Source organism: Alligator mississippiensis, chromosome 2 (genome assembly GCF_030867095.1).
Source record: "Alligator mississippiensis isolate rAllMis1 chromosome 2, rAllMis1, whole genome shotgun sequence".
Classification (NCBI taxonomy): domain Eukaryota; kingdom Metazoa; phylum Chordata; order Crocodylia; family Alligatoridae; genus Alligator; species Alligator mississippiensis.
Window position 1 is genome coordinate 298,208,434 of NC_081825.1, and position 21,944 is coordinate 298,230,377.

General features: G+C 49.1%; 1 protein-coding gene across 1 annotated transcript in view; it reads right to left on the reverse strand.

The window, feature by feature from the left end:
* Positions 1-599: 599 nt before the first annotated feature.
* The window catches only part of CDKL1 (cyclin dependent kinase like 1), a 29,671-nt gene continuing 8,326 nt past the window's right edge, over positions 600-21,944 (reverse strand). Inside the window, exons 2-9 of the mRNA XM_014595144.3 lie at positions 15,663-15,784; positions 12,525-12,597; positions 10,606-10,696; positions 9,737-9,937; positions 4,719-4,801; positions 3,884-3,940; positions 2,612-2,767; positions 600-2,116 (exon numbers count right to left, since the gene is read on the reverse strand). Of these exons, the coding sequence (XP_014450630.1) occupies positions 2,009-2,116; positions 2,612-2,767; positions 3,884-3,940; positions 4,719-4,801; positions 9,737-9,937; positions 10,606-10,696; positions 12,525-12,597; positions 15,663-15,784 (891 nt within the window). The 3' untranslated portion in view covers positions 600-2,008. The remainder of the gene's footprint in view (positions 2,117-2,611; positions 2,768-3,883; positions 3,941-4,718; positions 4,802-9,736; positions 9,938-10,605; positions 10,697-12,524; positions 12,598-15,662; positions 15,785-21,944) is intronic.

Below are 21,944 nucleotides of genomic sequence, written 5' to 3' on the forward strand. Positions count from 1 at the left end.
GCTGCATCCTTGTACTTGTCCCCATCTGTCTCCACTGGGATCATAAGCTCTTTGAAGTCAGTGTTTTCACTGTGTTTGTACAGCACCTAACACAGTGGCGTGCTGCCTGGGGCCTCTGGCTACTAGGAGAATCCAAATAAAATAATCTTGATTCTCACAGAACGTCTCACACCCCATTAGTACAGGGGAGATCACTGGGGTCCAGATACCCCAAGTATGTGTAGTTTTACTTCTGGATGCAAGTCCAACCCTAACTGAGAGACCAAGATGTGACCCTGTGAGGACAGAAACAATCCCACCCTTGCTTTCCTCCACAGCATCAGAGGCTAGCCACCACCAGAGACCACGTTTTGAGTGAGATGAGCCTTAGCCACTTTCTGCTGCTCAGCAGATGATAGCAGTAAGACTGGGTCTGAGATCTGGAACTTCAGTACAGCCTGCATCTTGCAGGGTCAGGTCCTTGATTTGCCTCATGGCCCAAACAGCATGTACTTTTAGAGCATGGTTGCTCTGTTAAACTGCAGAAGTGCAAGACTGGACAAAAAGATATTTATATTCTTTTCCAAAGGATATGACCAAAAATACACGTGGAACAATGCTCAAGATTAAAATACATTAGCTGTATTAGTCCAGGAATTTGAACATTCCAATATGAGGATACAAATAGAAAGTTCAGTAGACATTTAATTATGTGAGGATACATGATCTGCCTCACTAAGAGTCTCAAATATTTCAAATGCATTATACCTATAGTTTTAAAAAGAACACGCGCCTCTCGCTCTGTACTTCAAACAGCTGTTAAAGACTCCTGAAGTGGTTCTATGTACATACATCACTGTGTACACTTACCAAACATAAAGACACATGTTATGTCAGAAAGACAAGTTACATGTATTCTATTAAAACCCAACAAAATATTACATCCCAAGATTACCCAAAGAAATGAGATGTATTCTAAGGTAGCTACTGAGGAGCGGAGTACTCCCTGCCTGTGCCTTCCTAAACAGGTCTCGGGGATTGTTTGGGCAATATCAACACCTGCAAAGTTAGAGAAACGACTGGGTCAACAGCAAAACAGCAAATGAAACCACTGGATAATACTATACTCTGCAGCCTTTAGCTGCTCAGACCCGATGAAGAGTATCTTGCATTCAAAAGCTTATCTAACTCTCCCAACTATGCAGCTGGTCCAATAGAAAGCTATCGCCCTAAGAAATCTTTGCCTCTTGGATAAAGCTAGGAAGACAGAGGCAGGAGTCCTGTAAAATCTAGTCTAAAGCAAGACTATGGTATTATTAATTACATTTATTCCCTCCACAAGTGATAACATCGCCTGCGGGGCATTCTGCTACATTTATTTATCCTGGCTCTTCCTAATGCTCTTTTTCCTATCTGAAGTGCACAACTCGGGGCAACAGTACAAATACTTGGATTTCAGCAAGTTCATCCAAACGAGTGACTGATGCAGTTAGCATGACAGTCTCCTGGCCCAGTCCTGCAGAATGTAGCAGGTTCCTCAGGTAGGACTCCCTGCTCACAGGAACGCAGCGCAGCCTGTGCACGAGTCCTTGCTGGATCTATTATTCCTGCTGTGTAATACAGTCACAGACAATGGTTTATTTTACCACTCTGACAGAACAGGGCTTTCTGGAACAAACCTGTTTGGCATGCATGTGATTTGACTGCAAAGTCTTCAATACAGGCAGTAGATGCACGTTATTAGTGTCACACACTGTAAGCACTGGTTCCCAGGAATCCCAAACTACAATACAATCACAAATAAAAGCAACATAACAGTGTTTTCCTTGTACACAGAACACTGATTAACAGCTTTGGGCACGCTCTATGCAGGATTTTCCTTCCTCTGATGTCCCCTAACAAGTAGCTTTACAGATCACTCACATCCATATCATAGCGTTTATGTCAGTTTAGTTTTTCACCTCAATTTTTTTTTTTTTTTAATTCTGGAGGGCTTGTAGTTTAGTTGTCAGTAGTGGCCTGGATCTTCTCAGATGTTGGGGAAATGGTAGTTCAGTTTTCTTGTGTTGGAAAAATACTTCTTGTTATCCAAAGCTGGTAACACGTTACTGCTGGTTAACTGAGGAAGGTGTTGTAGCTAAAGAAGAAAGGACAGAGTTTGTGCTTTCATAGGAATGTGAAGTAGGCTAATCCAATCAAATACATCTGCCCCACATAAAATAGTTATACACTTCTGGAGACGTTGCTCAGGTATGTACTATTTGTTGTTCTATAACTCGGCTCCTTCCACTTACCTAGGGCAAGAAGAACATGGGTCTTATCCATCGATTACGTGGCAGAGGATTGGGGGAATTGGCTTAGTCTTAGAACATATGAATGGGCAGCAGCTAGGAAATGTGCTATGTCCCAAGTTGACAACCCTCCGATTACCATCAAGTTTCAGCAGGGAAGAAAGCTGTTGTGGGAACCAGGGCCATAGGAGCAAAGGGGAGCCCTTGGATGACTGGGTCTGATTTAGGGATCCTTATCTTGAGACACTGCAGGTGTGAGAAACTAAACTCCACGTGCTAGAAGCTACAAGAACACCAGCTCCCTTCCTAAGCATGGTACATTTATTGCTGACAAGTCTTACCCCTGGCACATGCTTTCGTGTTGCCCTGGCTGGCTTCCGAGCAGCTTTTTCATGCTCCTTTCCCAATTCTCCTGATTCTCTAATGCCATCGAAGTACGGGTGTTGCAGTAGCTGCTCACAGGTTTGTCTCTCAGCAGGGTCCATATGAAGGCAGCCCTTAGAAAACAGTAGAGAACCACACAAGGATGAACGGTACAATGCTTATCAACTCATTGCAGGATGGCTGATAAAAGCAGCTGGTTTTAACGAACATGCCATTTAAAAAGAACAAGCTCCAGGCCTCTGGAGGTGCCAGTGTTAACAGTCACTACAGAATTCCCTAAACTATGGCGCGCGCACACACACACACAGGGTTAACACTGAATAATTCCTACTTCTGCAACATGGAAAGAAATTAACAGAATCTCCTACCAGAACAGACCATCTTGTTTGACTTCCTATATATTACAGACCACAAAACATCCTGTGTAATTTCTACATCCAGCCCACAACTTCCACGTGAGCTAGAGCAGATCCTTCAGGAAGACATTCAACCTTAATGTAAATCAAGACTCCACGCGAGGGAGGATACCCTGTCCTTACGCAGGTTGTCCAACTGTTCTCACTGCATACCAACAAAAATGATTAGGGGCCTAGGAAGCATGATTTACAAGGAAAGGTTGAAAGAATCAGGGTTATTTAATCTGGAGAAGACAGGGAATTTGATAATAGTCTTCAAATCTCCAAGGGGTGATACAGAGAGGATGGAGACAGCCCATTCTCTATGGTTATAGGGGGCTTTGAGGACTAGGAGTAATGGCCTCAAACTCAATTTCCCCTACTGCAGATTGGAGATGAAGAGGAACTTTCTGACTACACGGGTGGCCAAGCACTGGAACAGACTGCCTAGAGAAGTGGAATCTCTGGCCTTGGACGTTTTCAAGAGCAGGTTGGACAGACACTTGGCTGGACGGTTTAGTCGGGGACGATCCTACCTTGAGCAGGGGCCTGGACTAGATGACCTCACAAGGCCCTACTTTTCTGTTATCCTATGCCTTATTTCCAGTCTGAATTTGTTCACCTTCAGTTTCCAATCGGCGGTTCTCATTATTTCATTTTCTGCTTGACGCCCTCCGCTCTCAAAAGTCTTAAATATATATATTATACTTAAATACTAAATCAATTAATTAAATACTAGAGCAGGTGTTTGCAGGCCAGGATTAAGCCACCTCTTTAACTTCTCTACATTCATTATGGATGAGCTCAGAACATCACTGCCTGTTGTCTGCTTACCTTCATCAGGGCTAGAGCAGGATATGAAATGTTAGGGAATTTCGCCTCCAGTGGCTCCTGCAAAAATAAAGTGCCATTCTGTTCATACATTTTTCAGGGATCAGGTGCCCAAACTGAGTGGCTTTCCTACATGACCCGCTTCCCACACCATGATGCATCTTCTGCTGTTTGCTTAGACACCTGCTCTGGAACTGGCCTGTCATTAAGGGCAGGGGCTGGGACAGCAAGGGAATGACAATGACCAGAGGGAAATATGCTGAATGTCAGGTTAAAAATAACAAACTGGAGTGAGCTAGTCCTGCAAAATATTGTTCAAAGCAGATGTGCCAAGGCTCTCCACCCAGGATCCATTCAAAACGGGGCTTGGCAAAGCCTCTGAGTGGAGAATAATACTCCTGTACAGCAGGAGAGCAAACGTAGCTGGTGGGGCTGTCTATAGCCCTAAGCCTACAAAGATTTTAACAAGCTCAATCTTTGCGCTGAACATGACAGTGTGGGAGAAGTTCTCCTCTCCAGGACACGTGCCTGTGGTTGTTAATTGCTATCTACAATAGCGACAACCCGCTTGGTGTGGGGCTTTGCACAGGGCACACTAACAGGTTGAACTGCAGCTTGGGCCACCCATTGCTTTAGGAGGTCATTAATCCCCTAGAATATGGTCGACATCTCCAATTATTGCTTAGCTTTAACTCAGTGTACAGCTCTGGGAACCACACTTGAGCTCTCCACCCCAGAAAACCCTTCTCTAGCCACATACAGTGATCTCTACAGCACAGCATGTGACTTGCTGGGTAGCGTTAGACTCAACTGCTGGGAGTCTGCAGAATGTCCTTACCATATTGTCCGGGTCTGGAATCCTTACCCCACTGAAGAACTGGTTGGTGCTGAATACTTGCTGATGTCTGGGAATGAGGTCCCCTTTGATCAAGAATACAAACAAGCAGGTTAGCATGCCTGGGTTAGCAGTGCCCACACTTTACAAGCTTAGTCTGCAGCAACGCAGGGAAAAGTTTAATACCGACATGCCACAGGAGTGTAGGTTGTAGCCGTGTTGGTCTAAGGACACAGGCAGACAAGGTTCCTTGGGTAAATCTGATATCTTTTATTAGACCAACCCAAATAGTTGGAAAATAATTATTAAGCAAGCTTAATTAAGCACACACCGTCTGCTGAAACTTCCTTAGCCTGACGAAGGGTTTTTGAACCCGAAAGCTTGCTTAATAATTATTTTCCAACTATTTGGGTTGGCCTAATAAAAGATATCAGATTCACGCAAGGAACCTTGTCTGACACCGACATGCCGGCATTGAGAGAATCAGTAATGAGACAAGCACCAATCTTCCCCTCTGCACTTCCCTTGTTAAAAGTCTCGATCACCAGACATGTTTAAACCTCACTACTGCACTGAGCTGGCTAGCTCTGCTGGATGGAGTCAGGCTGTGTGCCCTTGCCCCTATACTGCTAATGGGAACTCCCCTTACACTGAAGTGATAACACCTTCAGAGTAGGAGCACCAGATCCTATCCATGCAGTATTGTCTGGGCTCCCACACGGCTAACTATGTTTCTCCTTCCACACTCTGCCACCCAGTCACAACCAGTTTGGGTATTAACACCTCTTCGGAAATTACATCGTGTCGGCAAAGCCCGACCCCTGCAGCCTAAAAGACACCTTGCTACTGTAACGTGGAGCACTTTGTAATAGCAGGGGTACTTCCCTCTTTATTACACACACAGATATGACAGGCATCAATACCGCTGTTGTCGTCCCGCTTGTGCTCTTAGACACAGTTCTGGCACTGACTGGCTGGACAGAAATGCAGGAGTGCAGACAGTGCAGAAGCTAGAGGGTGCTGCACGAGCAGCTGTGAGATCAGGCTAGCGGAGCTGGGAAGCTCAGCCTCCCGCCTGCTGTCAGCCTGTCCAGGGCTCTCCAAGGGGTGGGACTGCTGGGGATGCCTGAAAGCGTTTCAGACAAGACGAACCGACAGGCACTGGGACCAGATGGCACAGTCCACCATCCCGATGAACAGCTGGCAAGAGCCGCTGTTTGTTTTGGGCTGGCAGCGCGGGGCCTGCTTTGTTCACCAGGAGGGCAGGGACTGTTGTGCCAAACTGATTCTCAGCACTGATGTTGTGCTTTGGCACTCTCAAAGCCAAGCTTTCCTGAGAAATGCTCTGCTCCTAACAACGGGCCTCCCCTCCTCCCCGTTCCTGACCCCTGGCGGGGCACAGGCTCAGGCTCCTTCCAATCAGATGACTTTTTTTAAACTTCCTTTGGGGCTCTCCGGAGCCAGGATGGGCTGAAAGGCAGCACAGAGAGGAAGACACTAATGTGAGGCTTCCCCGAGGGGGCTTCGCAAACTTCTTGCAAAGCCTTTCCATTCAGGAAAGAGCAGCAGGCAGCAAACAAGCTGTCAAGCCACTAAGGAGAGCCAGTGTAACACTACACATAGTACATCAGCGCATAGCTGGGAAGTAGCTCTACTCTGTAATTCCTGCCTCAGCCAGAGTCCTTTCCAGAGCTTCTTCTCAGCTGAAACCCCATTATTAAAAGTGAGTAAATGACTTAAAGCTTCAATGAGAGGACTCAAGGACACAGCAATCAAACTGTGTGTATTTTATAGTACGTGTGTTAGTTCCTTGATCTTTTTCATAGGCCAACAGTTTTCTAAATTGTCCCACAGAAAATATGAATCTTGATTTATTCAAGAATCACTACAATTAAAAAGCAGGTTTGTTCCCTCCACCCAGAATTGAGAATTGGCTCCCTGCCTGCTACGTACCAGTGTGAAACAGAAGCAATAAGAGCAAATTTAGTCCATGCTGCAGAGTTTTAAGGGAAGTCCAACTAGACAGATCAGTGCCGAGCTTTTTTTAAAAAGCCCCATTCCACATCCAAAACCTCCTGCGATTTCCTTTGTGGCAAAACAGCTGACAGCTGGGAGAAGCTCAACCCTAAGCTGTTCGAAGTGTCTCCCTTTGCATTTGAAGATGCTTTTACAAAATATGAAAGTATCCCTAATCTTCTGCAGGATTTGCCTAGAATTCTTCCCCCAGGGCGATAAGTCAAATCCAATTATTCCTTAAACAGAGGCAGGGAGCTTACTGCTCTTCCTGGAAAAATACCAGGGCTGTCTCAAACCTTGACCTGGTTCAGATTAATGGTAAAAACAGAGGTGGATCTCATCTGTGCCAGAGAACTTGCGGTGTAAAGGGAACAAAACTCTTGCTCAATGTTAATGAAAAGCTCCTATATAATTTTCCATCCTTGAAAACAAAGCTCTGGCCAGGCTGATGAGCGGTCAGGCCTACCCCGAATGCTTGTGAAGAGAGCAGGGGGATCCAGGGACCAGACCCACGAGAACAGCTCCTGTCATACCGTTGCCAGCCTCTGGCCAAGTTAGCAGTGGCCCGAGCAAGAGCACAGCACTCGGTTAGAAATTCACAGGGACATTGGATTAGGCCCAGGGCATTCAGGTACCACTGTGATGGGCACACTGAGAAGCCTAGATGGGCCAGAGGGGTGAGAATTGCATCCAGAGCCCCTGGGAAGCACAGACACCAAAATGTGAAAGTCACTCTGAGGTCGAAAGGGGATCCCAAGGGGAGAATCTTCAAGGAATCTGAGGTATCTAAGGGGGAAGGGAAGTCCTTGAGCGAATAATCCACAGAACAGGCAGATCCAGGATTTCATAAAAGAGGGTGCTGCACCCCCACTCCCAGCCTTCCCCCTCAACCAAAGGCAGGCAGACCCTGCCACAGGAATAGCAACCAGGGACTTTATTTTTAGGTCCCTGAAGCAGGTAAAAACCCTCCCTCTTGGCACCCTTTCCCCTCCTCTTCCTGCTCAGCACTACGTTCCCTCCCCTCCCATTCACTCCCCTCGCTCTCTCTCTAATTATGCCTGTTGGGTCACAGGAAGCGGAGACCCACCTGTCACCACTGCTGTCCTTGGTGGAGCTCAGCTCCCCATGCAGCTGCTCCCTGCAGCCTGGTTACAGCAGGGCAGGAGCAGCTCTAGGGCTCCCCCACCCATGTGTCAGCTGGGGACAGCAGCAGCACCAGGTGGGTCTCCCCTACCTGAACCCCAAGAAGTAGCTGTGGAGGGGAGGGAGATGCTGCTGACCATGGAGGGGAAGGGAGAGGGTGCCAAGAGCTGGGGGATCCTTACCTGCTTCAGGGACCTAAAAAGGAGGAGTTCCCAACTGCTGCTCCCACAGTGTGATCTGGACTCCAGGGCTGTGAGGAACCAAAGCCACCAAGCTACACTGTGGAAAGGGGGTATGCAATCATGCCACTGCACCCCCTTTGAATATGCCCCCCATCAAGGACAAATAACTTGCCTAAATGCCTCCTTTTCTTACTCCTGTTCATGACCAGATCACAACATTCAGCCCCTATCCCTTATTTGGCAGGAGACAGAGGGTGCTGCGCTGCCGGCTTGGGCAGTGTTCACCTCAAGTGTCCCCTGCCTGCAGAGCTGCCCATGTATGTAAATCATGTGCCCTCATTTCCATCCTCCATGGGCACCCTTAACTCACTGAATGTTGTGCTATAAGGTCTGGAGGGCCTGGTGAGCTCCATGCAGGTGAAACCTGGTCAAAGTGTGGAACCGGTTGCAGGTTTGGGGCTTAACACAATACTCAACATTTGTTGTCACCTCTTTGAACATCAGAGTCACTCCCGGTGAGGAAGTATTTCTTCCAGCAAAGGCTGATCTCTTGAACATGCTTGATGGGCAAATATGAAGGGTTTCCAAAGGCAACGGAACCAAAATCAGCTTTCTAACTTGAGCAAGCAACCTTCATAATTCCATGTTTCCACATGATTCATGCAGCCCCTTAAAAAAAAACCCAAACCACCTTTTGACATCACTTCCAGAGACTGGAAAAATGATTTGGCAATGGAATTACTAACGTAAGCCCTTTAAAAATGGCTGCAAGAATGCCTGGGTAGCACCTGGCACCCTGCACATATGAACCTGCAATCACGTGTGTAGAGAGCCCCTAAACAAGAGGTGCTCAGGAAAACCATCCCCTCTCACTGAAGGCAACAGGAAATACAGAATCTTTTTTCACCTCCCTCTGAAGCACTGAGAGGTTGGCCACTTCCAAGATTACTGGGATTAACTGGTGCTCCTACCACTGCTTAGAAAACCCAGAGATTCCTGGCTGAAGGATCTTGTCCTTCCAATCATAGACTGTCAAGCTGGAAATCAAGGTCACACCATTCACTAAATGTGGGTTCAGGAAGGAATTCTTCCTCTAGGTCACACTGGTGACAGGGGACTTGACTCGATGTCCCTGTCCAGCTCTATGTGCTTATAAAGGGACCCTCATTAAAATACTGTCCTCACAAGGGTTGCCTCTATGCCCATTCATGCTGGTGGGAGTTGTTGGTGCTGGGTTGCTGTCAGGAGTGGGTCTGCCATGACCTATGTGGTGCTGGAGCTCATTGAAAAGGGAGCTGCAATGTCTCTATTAGCATAGTCATTGCTGCTCTTCAGTCAGGACCTCTCACCGGCATGTTACCGGGAAGCTCAAGTGTATTTGCACAGTGATCATTGCGCTGCTCTCAGGCACAGCCTTTCCTTCTGAGGCTCAAAGGTCAGGCCACTGCATTAACAGGGAATAAAATGCAACAAAAGCAAAGGAATGGTGATTTCAGCTGTGAGGGGCTAACCTGAGGGTTTCCCAATACACACCCCCCCCCCTACCTCTCTGGGTCTGTTGGAGTCAGACTTTATCATGATAGCCTTGTGTAGCAGCTGCATGCCCCATTTCTGCTATCATGCCATTCAAGGGGTTAGAAATCAGCACAACCTCAAGTGCATCACCCAGGGGACACTTACCCAGTGTCCTCCTGATTAGGTACAGCTGGTCGACATCTGATTTGCCAGGCCACAGAGGGACACCAGAGAGCAACTCTGCAAAAACGCAGCCTATAGCCCAGACATCCACGGGAGGGCCATACTGAGTATCTCCCACGAGCAGCTCGGGAGAACGGTACCACCGGGTTGCCACATAGTCTGTGTAATAGTCACTGGGTCCAGCTGGAGCGGGGTAAGAAAAGACAGAACCGGGGTGTCAGGATTCTTAAGTGCAGCAAGTACGTTGTTCATTGTTCCAGGTACCAGCAGAATGACTGTAACCGACCTGAAAGCCATCAGGTAGAGCTGCTGTGCATGCTCACGGCCACTCCTGCTCTGAGGAAACCCTTGAACACCAGCCCTGTGGTGCTGCCCAGTAAAAGCCAGGCCTCAGCCTGTGTGGGGCTTTTCTGGACCAGATGTTCCAAGACTGGACACAGGGCTTGGGAGTGGGAGTTATTGTTACAGGAAAAGTGAAGCCACTATTCCCAAAGGGATAGGACCTTTTGCAGAACAGGCCAGTCTAGCGCACAGACTCTGAGTCTACCCACACTGCAGTCATGAGACCGCAGTGCAGTCCAGGCCAGACTCCATGCAGGCAAGGCTGGCCTGCCCCAGGCATCCAAGTCAGCTCATTTACATCTAGCTTGGGGTTCTCAAGGTCCCACTTGAGACTCTTCTGTGAAAACACACCCACAACCTGTGTTTCCTTGTAAACACCAGCCAGCCTCACAAGAGAGTTGCCATGCACAAACATCACATGAGGACAAAGCAAGTCTGGACCACAATGTAGGTGCCCAGGCAAATGCTTCCTTTGGGCTCTAGCACAGGCCACAGAAACCAGCACTTACTCAGGATGCGAGCAAATCCAAAGTCGCAAAGCTTGATGACCGACTGCTTGGTGATCAGGATGTTCTCCGGCTTCACGTCGCGGTGGATGCACTGCAAGAACAGACAGCAGGGTCAGGGGTGAGCACTCCACTACTCCACTAGGAGGAAGAAAGGACTGGTGGCAGGGAGCTTGCCCCTGAGAACACCACGTTGAGGAGACCGCTCCTGCACCCCACCCTGGGGCCCATGCTTGTTATGGAAACATTGGAGAGACTCCAAGGGGGGGCCTGAAAAGTGATCTGAGCACCAGAAGCTGAGCCTGACAAGGCAAGGCTTACAGAGCTCAGCTTATCAAGCTGGTGACTTCATCACCCGGTGCTTGTACAGGAAGGAGAGATCTGGCAGTGGGGGGGACTTCTGACCCTGCTGAAAAAGATGAAGACTAGAAGACAGTGAATATATGCCAGGTTAGTCCTGAAAGAAGATGCAATTTCCTAGCAGTGAGGGCATTGAGTATGGGACCAATTAAGAACGGGAGGGAGAGGCAGGATCACCCTCGCTTGGATTCTTGAGAACAAAGATCAGCCAGGAGTGACACGCATCTGTGCTCTGAGGAAAAGTCTGTGGCCTGCACAGGGGTGGGGAGAAGAGGGCCAAGGCTTGAGAGGAGGAAGTCGTAGTGGTTCTTTCTGGCCTGGCTGTGTGCATTTTATGAACCCCCAGCCTGCCCCCTTCCCTCATAGCCATGCTGCTCCCTGGGCTTCCTGCACTGCCCCAACATGCACAGCACTGACAGCCTGGCCTCACAATACTGGCTGATCACACCGAGTGTGCCAGAGCCCAGCTAGTCACCTGCAGGAGGGATATTCTGCAGCAGGGCTTGAATGACACAAGAACCCCTTTTTCCAATGCTTGGCGAGTGCGCCTTGCCTACGTGCTCCAGGGCCAACTGGTCTTCACATCTGGATTTCCCCCAGATGCATTGGCAAGGACCTGAGGTGGGTTTTTTGTTTTTTTTTTATAAAGCATGAGTCAGTCTGGGAGCACTGTGGTCTCGTCTGTCCTGAGGCAGCAGCTTATAATTCAGTCCTCTAAGGGTATTTAGGTGACATGCATATACTGTGATGCACAGCAGGCTAAAACCAATGACCTAGTGATTCCTTCTGGCTTTAAACTCCACAAAGTACACTCCACATGTCTCCAAAATCCATCCATTAAGAGGGGAGCAGAAGGGAGAGAGAGTGAGCGAGTGCACAGTCCTGTGAGTCAGACCGGTCAGCTGCCACTCCTGTGGTTCAGCATGGAGACAAAATCTTTTCTCCAGAGGTCTCCGGCCCTGCATTGCACTCTCAGGCCTTGACAGGCAAAGCAAAAGAAGGAATATGACTGCAAGGAAGGAGTCCACCCAACAATCAAGTCCCCCTCTCCCCCAAAGGCTTCCACCACATGCTTTACCAAGCCTGTCACTAACAGCACTGGTCAGAAGTCAGAGGATTTCTGCAGATCCTTCCACAGTTTTGGCATATTTAATCATGTATCCTTTCACCTGGTGTCCGAGCCAAAGCCTGCTGAAGTCAAGAGAAAGGCTTTCACCAAAATCAGTGGGAGCTGGATCAGGCTTTATGCTACTTAATGTCAGGCCTGTGTTCTGCAGCTCCGGCCAGCCTTGGTGACATGGGCATTTTGCCGTAGGCCTCTTTTTGGACTGGAGGGCAAGCTCAAGTTACTGCTCCGATCGCTGTCGGGCAGTGAACCCGAGGTCTGGAACCCTAAACAAACAAACCTCATCGAGAGCACGTGGCTACGCTCCAGAAACACGTTTCCTACAACACCTGAAGATCGTCTGGCCAGCTTTGACAGATGAAGGCCCTGAGAGCTGGTAGCAGGACACGCACAAGGCCACCCCAGGACTATCACCACCAGTGTCTGTGGGACTTACATTGTGCTTGTGGCAGAAGTTCACAGCCTGGAGTGTCTGCCACGTGATGCTCTTGATGAGGTGCTCAGGCACCCTGTTGGAAAAGAAGCACAAGGAGGGTGTTTTCAGGCTCCTGGAAGCTTATGCAGGTCTGACATGGCTAGTCTATAAGAGATCTCTGCTCTGCCTCCTGCCTGGCTTCCTCTCTCTGCTCATTGTTATTATTACTTAGGGAAAATCTGAAGCCATGCTGCAGGTGAGAGGGGGATGCCCTGAAATGCAGCACCATTTAACAGCGTCTGCAGGCAAAACCAAACCAGAAATGCAAATGCCACAGAACACACACAGGCAGACTTTGCTAAGACCAAACACCGTACAAGACCAGAGTTTAGCCCTCCCTGAGCTGCTCTGCAACGCAGGGGACAGGAAGACAGAGAAGTCACCTTCCACTGCTGACAACAGAGGTGATGTCTAGCAGTGGTTTGACTCCTCTTCTGCCAGCAGCCCAGTAGGCAGCTCTATAGAGACCCTCCCAGCATGCAGGCCTCTTCTCTAGAGCTCAGACTCCAACCCAACCGTGGAGTCTACAGCAACTTGCGGGTCTCTCCAAAAAGCCCCATTTACTTTCCAAGCACCAAGCCGACTCAGACAGCCCCCACAAGGGCTTGCCATTTTAATTTATGATGACTAGATAAGAAAAATTTGCAGCAGCTGAGAGCACTCCCAGGCTTTCTGGCGCCACTTGGATGGGGCCAACTTCATGCCTGTCCACTGGCAACCACATAATGAACCAGTAGCAAACAGTGACTCCTGTCCTGTGGCTGTGCTCCCTGTTCACCTGCCCTGGCATCATTAGCTCTGCTGAAATAGAGCTGGAAATGCCAAGCAGCCAGTCTGCAGCTGCAGGAGGGTTTCAGAGATACCGTGGCACCAGGCAGCCTCACGATGTAATCAGGTTACTGGAGGCAAGAGAGATAATTGAGCAAAGGAGAAGGGAAGTGATTTTTATCTGCTGTGTCAAACTTGGGCTTTGTTTGTCTCTCCCCAGCCATCGTTTATCTGCAACGCCCAACTCGCATTCTGGAGAAGGGAGGTCTTTTTAAAAGTTAGGGTGCGACATTTTGTTCACACATCCTCAAACATTCAAAGGTTCCAGCACAACGAGGAAAGACAGAGCTGAGATTGCCAACTATGGCAATCTCAGGCCTTTTCTTTTCAGGCCTTGCAGACCTCTGTTGTCTCATAAAAAACCCTCCCCTGAATCCTCCCTTCCTGCAAAGTAACAAGCCTGATTTCTCAGCCTAGCAATAAGCAGTGTCACACTGGTCAGACCAATGCTCCCAGCCCTCTCTGTCCAGACTCCTGCTCAACCTCCCCATCCTGCCTCCTCTCAGCTCCCCAGCGCTGCGTAGACTTTCGCTTGTTCTGGTTTGATTCCCAGCATACAGTCCTGTTCTAACCAGTCCTTCCAACTGCTTGAGCCCTGGGGCCTGTCAGTAGCTCCATTGGTATACCCCAAACCATACACACTGGCTCCAGTACAAACCCAGTCTCTGATTCAAGACCTGTCCATTCAGAGCAGCAAACCCCGAGGTCTTTCTAAAGCAGAGCGTGTGGCCTATCTAGCCTACATAAAAACTGTTACATGCTCAAACTGCAGGACTGAATTTCTGTGCACTGGATGCATCTTCCCTGTGACTGTTGTGTGTTCCCAATGAAGAGTCTCTAGCGAGTCTGGAAGAGAAGCTCCTCTCTGGCTAATCTCCCACAGGCATGTCCAATCCTTCTGCTGGGGCTCTGTGCCAGTGAAGGGAGCTCTTGTCCGCTCAACCCTTCAGTGTGTCTCCTATTGGCCACTCCTCTAGGTGCAAGGCCCATGAATGATTTATCAATTTGGGCTTAGCATTTCCATAGCACTGAACCACCAGGCATCACTCCTGGCCATACATTTCCCTCGAGACATGTTATACCGCATCAAACAACCAAAGGGGCTGGCAGGACCAAGGTTTTCTTTCCCCTGCTCACGTGGTGCTTGCTTTGAGCAAGCAGTTGTTTTGAGGGAAGCACTTCTGACTTCCTGTGGGGTTTTTGGGGGCAGGCACACACAAGGCACAAGGCTTTGGGAGACCTGGAAATAAAGTTGACTGGAGAAGAATAAAACTGGGCAGGAAAATATATCTATAGACATGGAATGAGGGGAGGAGTGTCCCAGAAGTGACTAACACCTCCCCCCTGCGATGGCAGGGGCAGGGGGCAGCTTTCAACTTAAACTCTTTACTGGGTTGGGACTGGGCATTGATGTTTACAAATAGGTCCTGGTACAAAAAAGGTTGAGAACCACTGATCTATCAAGTATCACATCACCCTTGCAGAGACTGGTCTGACCTGCTCTTAACACCTCCGCAGGTTCCCAACAGCCCTGGGCAGCCTATTGCAGTATTTCCCCACTCTGAATTGATCAGCTTGTCCTCATATTCCACCCAAATCATCCAGGGACTCTGGACCTCTGGTGCAATGCTAGACAGCTACCAGGCAGCCTGTGCAGGCTTCTCACAGGCCAGCTTGGCACTGGGCTTCAATCCGAAGGCTAGAGCCACCATTCCTGAGGACGAGGAGATCTCAGCCCCATGCTACTTCCCCGTCGGTCCAGGCTGGGCTGCCGGGAATTCTTCTCATGTATCAAAGGCAGATGAAGGCCCTGTTCCTACCACAGATCAGCCACGATCCCACAGGGGAGCTGGGGGAGAAGAGAGGCTGGGCAGAGCCAGCACCAAACAACTGCCAAGAAGGGAACACACTGAAAGTATAAGCAGGCGCAGCTCCCCAGCGAGTGTGGCATGTTCTCCTGTAAATGGGAGAGCTGTGTGCTCCTCTCAGGTCCTCTCAAACCCTTGGCTCCCCTCCCAAGCCAGCCAAAGATCACTCCACATGCTCTGGCCTGGCGACGTGGTCTCCTTGGTGAGGCACGCCGAGCAACAGCACTCCCAGGCACTCGAGTGATGCTTCTGGACAACACTGCTAAGCCACGGTAACCCGGTGCTGCCTGGACACTGTGCCAGCAGACCTGCTCCACCACAATAACCACCACCACAGACTCTCCCTAGCTCCAGCCAGACGTGGGGGCCAGACCCCAATCGAAGCCCAGTACCCACTACTCACCCCCGTGGGTGCTTGTCCAGCTCGTGGAGCACCGTGTGGTCGCAGTACTCAAAGACCAGGTGGAGTTTCCGCTTCCTCCTGAAGACTTCCAGCAGGTTGACCAGGTTGGGGTGCTTCAGTTGCTGTAAAACATAGCAGAGATCTCATAAGGGGTTGACCCAGCTACAGACCCCCGGTGCTGGGTCTGAGAAGGCGGGGGGAAGAGACACCAAAGCTTCTGCCTGGTAAAAGCTCCCTGTTTTAAAAATACAGACACCGTGAATTATGGAGCTGGAGATGAGGGTGACCTGCACAATGACAGCCTGCTCCCAAGCTTCGTTATTCCTCTGAGAAGTTGGCCTGAAAACAAAAAATACCTATAGGCAAAGGTGCAGGGAGACAAAGGGTAAATTTCTCTCCCCCCAAGATAAAATGTCCTCTCTGGCAGTGTCAGGGGTCAGACACTCTGGTGAGGGGTGACAGAGCTCCCTAATGAGCCCTTTGCCTGCTCCGTTCCCTTCTGCAGCCTACAGGAGAGGTTTTGTACCAACAACCCCAAGTCTGTTCTGAGATGCGGGTAAGCGTGTCCGCGTTGGGGTGGAGGGACAAACATGGGCAGTGTTTGTGGCACGGTCATGTGTCATAATCACATCCAGTTCCTTCCAGTCCCAGGTTGCCGCAGAACAGGGCACCAGACAAAGCCTGGGGAAGGCCTGTGCAACCAGACCTTACAGCCATGAAAATCACATTTATATATAAAGGCAGGGACATACTTTGGAGCAAAGACCCCAAGACCCACCCCCCACAGCAGAGCTGAAATGCCCAATCCCGGCTTCGCTTGATCCCTGATCACACCTGGAAGAAGTCAGCAAGGAGATGTGTTATTAAATGATTAAATCCTTGCCTTTCACATAATGTTTGGACCATCATGGCTACAGCATCGCTCTTACACTACTGAGCTCTGTGGTTTATTTTCTTCAGCCAATTCATGCAGCGTAGCCAGGCTTTGGCACGAGCGGCTTCCTTCGCTAAACAGCTGGAAGCTAAGGCTTACCCCATGGTTGGCTGCAACACTTCTGGATCTCTTAGGTGGCATGTTGCAATAGGAGACTGCTGTACCAATTCCCAGTTTGCTGTCCCCCATGGTGGCTGGACCATGTGGGCTGCAGCAGATTCATAAGCCTCCTCAAGCTCTCAAAACTGGGTTTTCAATGGGAACATTTAAGGTTGTTTTCAAAGTTGTTTGGATTTTTTTTTTTTTTTTTTTACCTTAGACAGAAAACAGAACCAGCCCCCAAGCCCAGCAAAGCCACAGACACACGTGTCATTTAAATCAGATAAGCCATCCCACCCTGGCTCCACTGGACCTGCTCACGTGCTCCAAAGTGACTCACGTCCTGGTGTGAGCTGCTTGATGGAAGAAGCGATCTTTCACCCCAGGAGACCTCCTCAAAGATCTGAGTTAGTCCCAGCTTTAAATGCAGTGGTGAATGGTCTAGGGAAGGTGTGAGCAGCAGGGTGACTGCTGACCATAATTGCTCAGGTTAGTCCAGACTGCAAGCAATCTCAGAAGAGTCTCTAAGGACTTGGCAACTGGAAATGGAATTAAATAAAGTGCAGGGTGAATGCACAGTGGAAAATATTCACACTTGGTTTTGGAGTCTATACAACTGTGTGTAATGAGAGAGAGGACCTGGGCTTCACTCTAGAGAGCTCAGTGAAAAAATAGTATCAGCTCAATGCAAGGCAACAACCAGAAGAGGCACTAGATTGCATAGAAAACAGCAAGAGCACACCATATCATGGACACTGCAACAACAGGAAAGTAGTTGGCTAACATACCTTTAGAGAAGTGTTTTTCAAACCATGGGTTGTCAGGATATATGAAAGGGTCATGAACAAACTTTAAAAATGGATCAATAAACTTTAATAATGAATTCTCCTTTAAAGGAGAAAAATATGGGAACCTGTGCCTTTTCCCTTCCGGGCTGGCAGATCCAGCATGTAAGGGGCTGCTTGGGCCCCCTACCCTACACAATGGATGCAGAGACCAGCAGACGTGAGATCCACCTTGGTCTGTAGATGAGATGCAACAGCCTGGAGGGCAGTCACAGGTGCCATTTCAGCACCCCACTGGCCACAGGTTGGGCTCTCCTGCCTCAGCCTGACCTTGCTCACCTGTGGCTGCCTTCAGGGAACGGCCCAACAGGACACTCTGGTTATAGCAATGGAAGCAGCTCCTCACCAAAGGGCTCAGGGCTGCAAGGTACTTATCCATGGACAGACAGGTTGGAGTCCAGGTATACAAAGTGATGTGCTCCAATGGACTATGGAGCTGGTTTTCTAGTCATCACTACCCTACACGGTGCATGCCTCTCTCTCAGCCCTCTGGATAGCTGGGGCTCCTGTACTGAGAATTCATACCACTTGCTAGCATCAAAGACACCATCTTTAGACTCTGCTGCAGATGAAGGAGAATAAGCACAAGCAGCCTGGAAGAGAAGAGAAAGGGAAACTCAACCCACAGGGAAAATACAGAAGCATATCCCAAGGCAAGCCCTTTACCCCTTCTCCTCCATAAACTTCCCTGTTCCTCCATCATCCCACTTTGTCTTTAAAATAACTTTTCGACATAGCACAATGCCCAAGGGTGGACTGTCAGCACTGGGCATCAAAAGCATCGCTTCTGGGTCAACAAAAACACTGGAGCTGGAAGACCCAGCTTTGAGAGCTCGAGGAGGCTTGAGTCTGCTACAGCCCATGTGGTCCAGCCACCATGAGGGACAGCAAGCCACACCGAACATGGGTGACATGCAAATGGGTGCCCTGTGCAGTTCCAATTCAAACCAAACCACATCACATCCCGTTCAGCAGCCAGCTCCTCACGAATGACTGCATGGGAGTGGGCAGAGGGAGCCCTGGGTCACTGGAGGAGCAAGAAATGATCTTTCATGTCTTTAATTGAAAAATAAGCATGCACTTTTCAGTTATTTTACCTCCAGGTTCTTACATCTTTTCCTCTATTCAGAAAGCAACAATGAAGATTGTTCCCAGGACAGATTAAGGGCCTGCCCCTGTAACTGAAACCCAGTCTGGGCTCACATTTCAGAGGAGCACTTACTTCCAGAAGGAAATGGCTTGAAACCTCCTGGGAGGTGCAAACAGTCACTCTGCCTCTGCTTCCAGATGCAATGGGGCAGAGATAAGAGTGGAGGTTGGAGCCCAGGTCCCCAGCTACTGCCAGCAGTCATGTCAGACAACTCCTTCTTTCAGTTAATTAAGACCCAGCTTATATGTTTGTCCCTAACTTCTCCCAGAGAAGGGAGATTCCAAAGCCTCCAAGGCTTAGAAACCACTTTCTAGTGTGCACCATTATTCCTGGCCATGTTACATCCATGTGTCCTTGTGCCAACACTGTCCACCCCCTGAAATAGGCCCCTGATGAAGATGCAGGCAGCCACCATGGCCTTTGTTGTGGTTGGGTGAACAAGATCCTCCCAGTGAAGTGGCTCTGCACTCCGCTGGATGTCCTAGTTCTTCCCTGGACCTGATCCAGTTTGAGTTCATCTTTCTTGAATATGAGTGACCAGAAATGTACACCGTGTTCCACCCGCTCACCAGGCACTTATCGCAGCAGTACTGATCTCTCCTATTTGTATTGGAAATATCTCTCCTGATACGGCCATGGAAAAGGTAAATGCAATCCTAGATGCATCTCATTGCTGGCTCAAAGCCACTCCAGGCTTCTCCACTCCTCCATTACTCCCAAGAGTTAAGCCCCAGCTTACAGCCAAAATTCTTGCTATTCATCCCTATGCACACAATCTTGTATTTCACATTACCAAATCTAATCCCCTTTTTGATGATTCCAGTTGTCAAAGACATCTGGGTCTTTCGGTGTGGTATCTAAGTCCTCTTCTGTACTAAATTTTCTCCTAACTTTACCTTATCAGCAAATTTTAGCAGTAGCTTTCTGTGCTACTAGCATTAATGACAAGGTTCTTTGGGTAAATCTGACATCTTTACCCAAAGAACCTTGGCTCCTACGTCCTTAGACCAACACGGCTACAACCTACACCGCTGTCATTAATGAAGTTTTTAAATGAAACTGGTCCCCGGACTGATCCTGGAGGAACTTGGCTAGTAACCCCCATCCACCCCAGCATTTGCCTCTGCAATACTGCCCCTCTACCCTTTCTTGTTTCCCTTTGAGCCAGTTCTGTACCAGTCTCACACTTATTCTGTTAACCCTGGGGACAGAGAGGTTGCTGACAATTCCAGTTTTCATCTAGGACTCACTGCAATCCCAGTATGGCAGTAAAGGGCCAGTTGTTTCTCACAGTTGTAGCTCAGACAGTGAAATGCAACTCTACAGCAGAGGTTATTCATGCCCACCAATTCAGTCTGCAGTAAGGCAGACACCCAAGACAGAGCATGCCAGAGATGGGACTGCTTTTGGAGGCTTTGGAGGTGGAAGTCAGAGCACTGCACTATTTGCAGGAAAGAACAGCCTCTTTGGATACTTTGGTGGCTGCTGCTGTTTTTCATGTCTAGCTGACTAAGACATACAGGGTGCATCTACACAGGACGCTTACTGCGCAGTAGCCTAATAACACTATGCAACAGCATACCAGGCAAAACCTGTGCTAATATGCTACTGTGCAGTTTTATTAAGCTACAGCACAGTAAGCATCACTAAAAACTCATGCACCGGTGCTACTGGGCAGTAACTCAAATTACTGCGCATTGATTTAGTTCTTGGTTATCCAAGTACTAAACTTAATATGCAGTAACTACAGTGCATTGATGAACGTGTAGATGCGCCCACAATGTCAAAAGTGCGGGCTGGCATGTATGCATGTGGTCTGTGTGTGGGGGGAAAAAGTGAGTCACAGGCAGAGGTGGCTAGTCATGTTAGTCTGAAGTCAGGCAGAAGGCAGGGTAGAGAAGCACGTTATAAACGAAATCAGAGATGTATACGCTTCAGTAAGCAGCAGCTTAAATCCAGCCTGCCTTCTACAAGCAGGAAACACTATGTGATGCAATTCACTGTCCCCAGCAGCCACAAAATGTACCACATGCTGAGCTCCCAACACCTGCATGACAGCCATTTTATCCCGCTCACAAGCTCCCAGAGCTGCACAGGGGAGACATCAGCACGGGGCACATCAGGGCCGTCTGCTAATCGAAGCATCAGCTTCTTGCTGACAAGGCCACTGCGCACCACGGGCTCTAACAGATCTGTCTAGCCTGAGCCCATGCTGTGCACACAAAGTCCCCATAAATCTGCCATTCACCCAAACAATACCCGTGTTTGCTGCAGTGGGGTTTAAGGAGACAGGGCTGTTTCCAAGGGGTTTGCTGCTGTCTCTGTGGGAGGGAGAGGGGTCAGACAGCCCTGCAAAGGTCTCCCCGCTTCTTAATTCCCAGCTGCCGGCAGCTGCCATGTGTTGCATCTGCACACTCTGCGGCACGCTGATGGCATGTGCATTGGCTTTACGGTACAGCTATAACATCCTCCTCACTCATGTGACAAGGCACATGTCTTTCTTGTAAGGCAGAATCATCCCTACCCAAACCATCCTATAGAAATCAGTGTCATCAAGGTTATCAATGGTCTCCTGTTAAATGGGAGGACATCTCTAGTGGGTTTCCATAAGGATCTGCCTGGACCCAAATCTATTTAATGGTTGCATTAAAGACCAGGATGATGGCATGGCATCCCCGGAATACTGTGTCCAGTGTGGGGCACTGTACTTAAGGGCAGTGTAGGGTGGGTAGCTTAGAAAAGAGAAGAAGGGCATGCAGGTTAGACCCACCAGTCTCAGGGATGATCTTGGTAGACGTAATCCTGCCTCCATCCCAGGGGTTGGACTAGGGTCAGTGGCTCCATGTCTGGTTGGCTCACAACCCCCCCCCATCCCATGTGGTCTGAGTCTGACCACTAAAACTGCATTTCTGTGGGGCTCAGGTCCCACTTATTAAGAGCTCTTTGGGGTTCTGACCCCGTGACAAACTGTGCGAGGCTGGTGAGATCCTGGTGCCCCTCTACAGTGCTCCAAGCTGCTCTCCATTGTCCTGCTGTGTCTGCAGGGAACAGATCAGATTGGTAACTCCTTCTTCCAGCAAGCCTCCATCACCCTCCCACCTGCCCCTCACCCCAAACCAGCAGAGCAAGTTTGCCAGCATAAGGGGTGTTGACCCTTTAGTTTACAAAATACTATATAGATGATAGAATTACAGAGAAGTCAGTCTAGAAGGGACCTCCAGAGGTCATCTAGTCTACTCCTGGCCTGAGGTAGT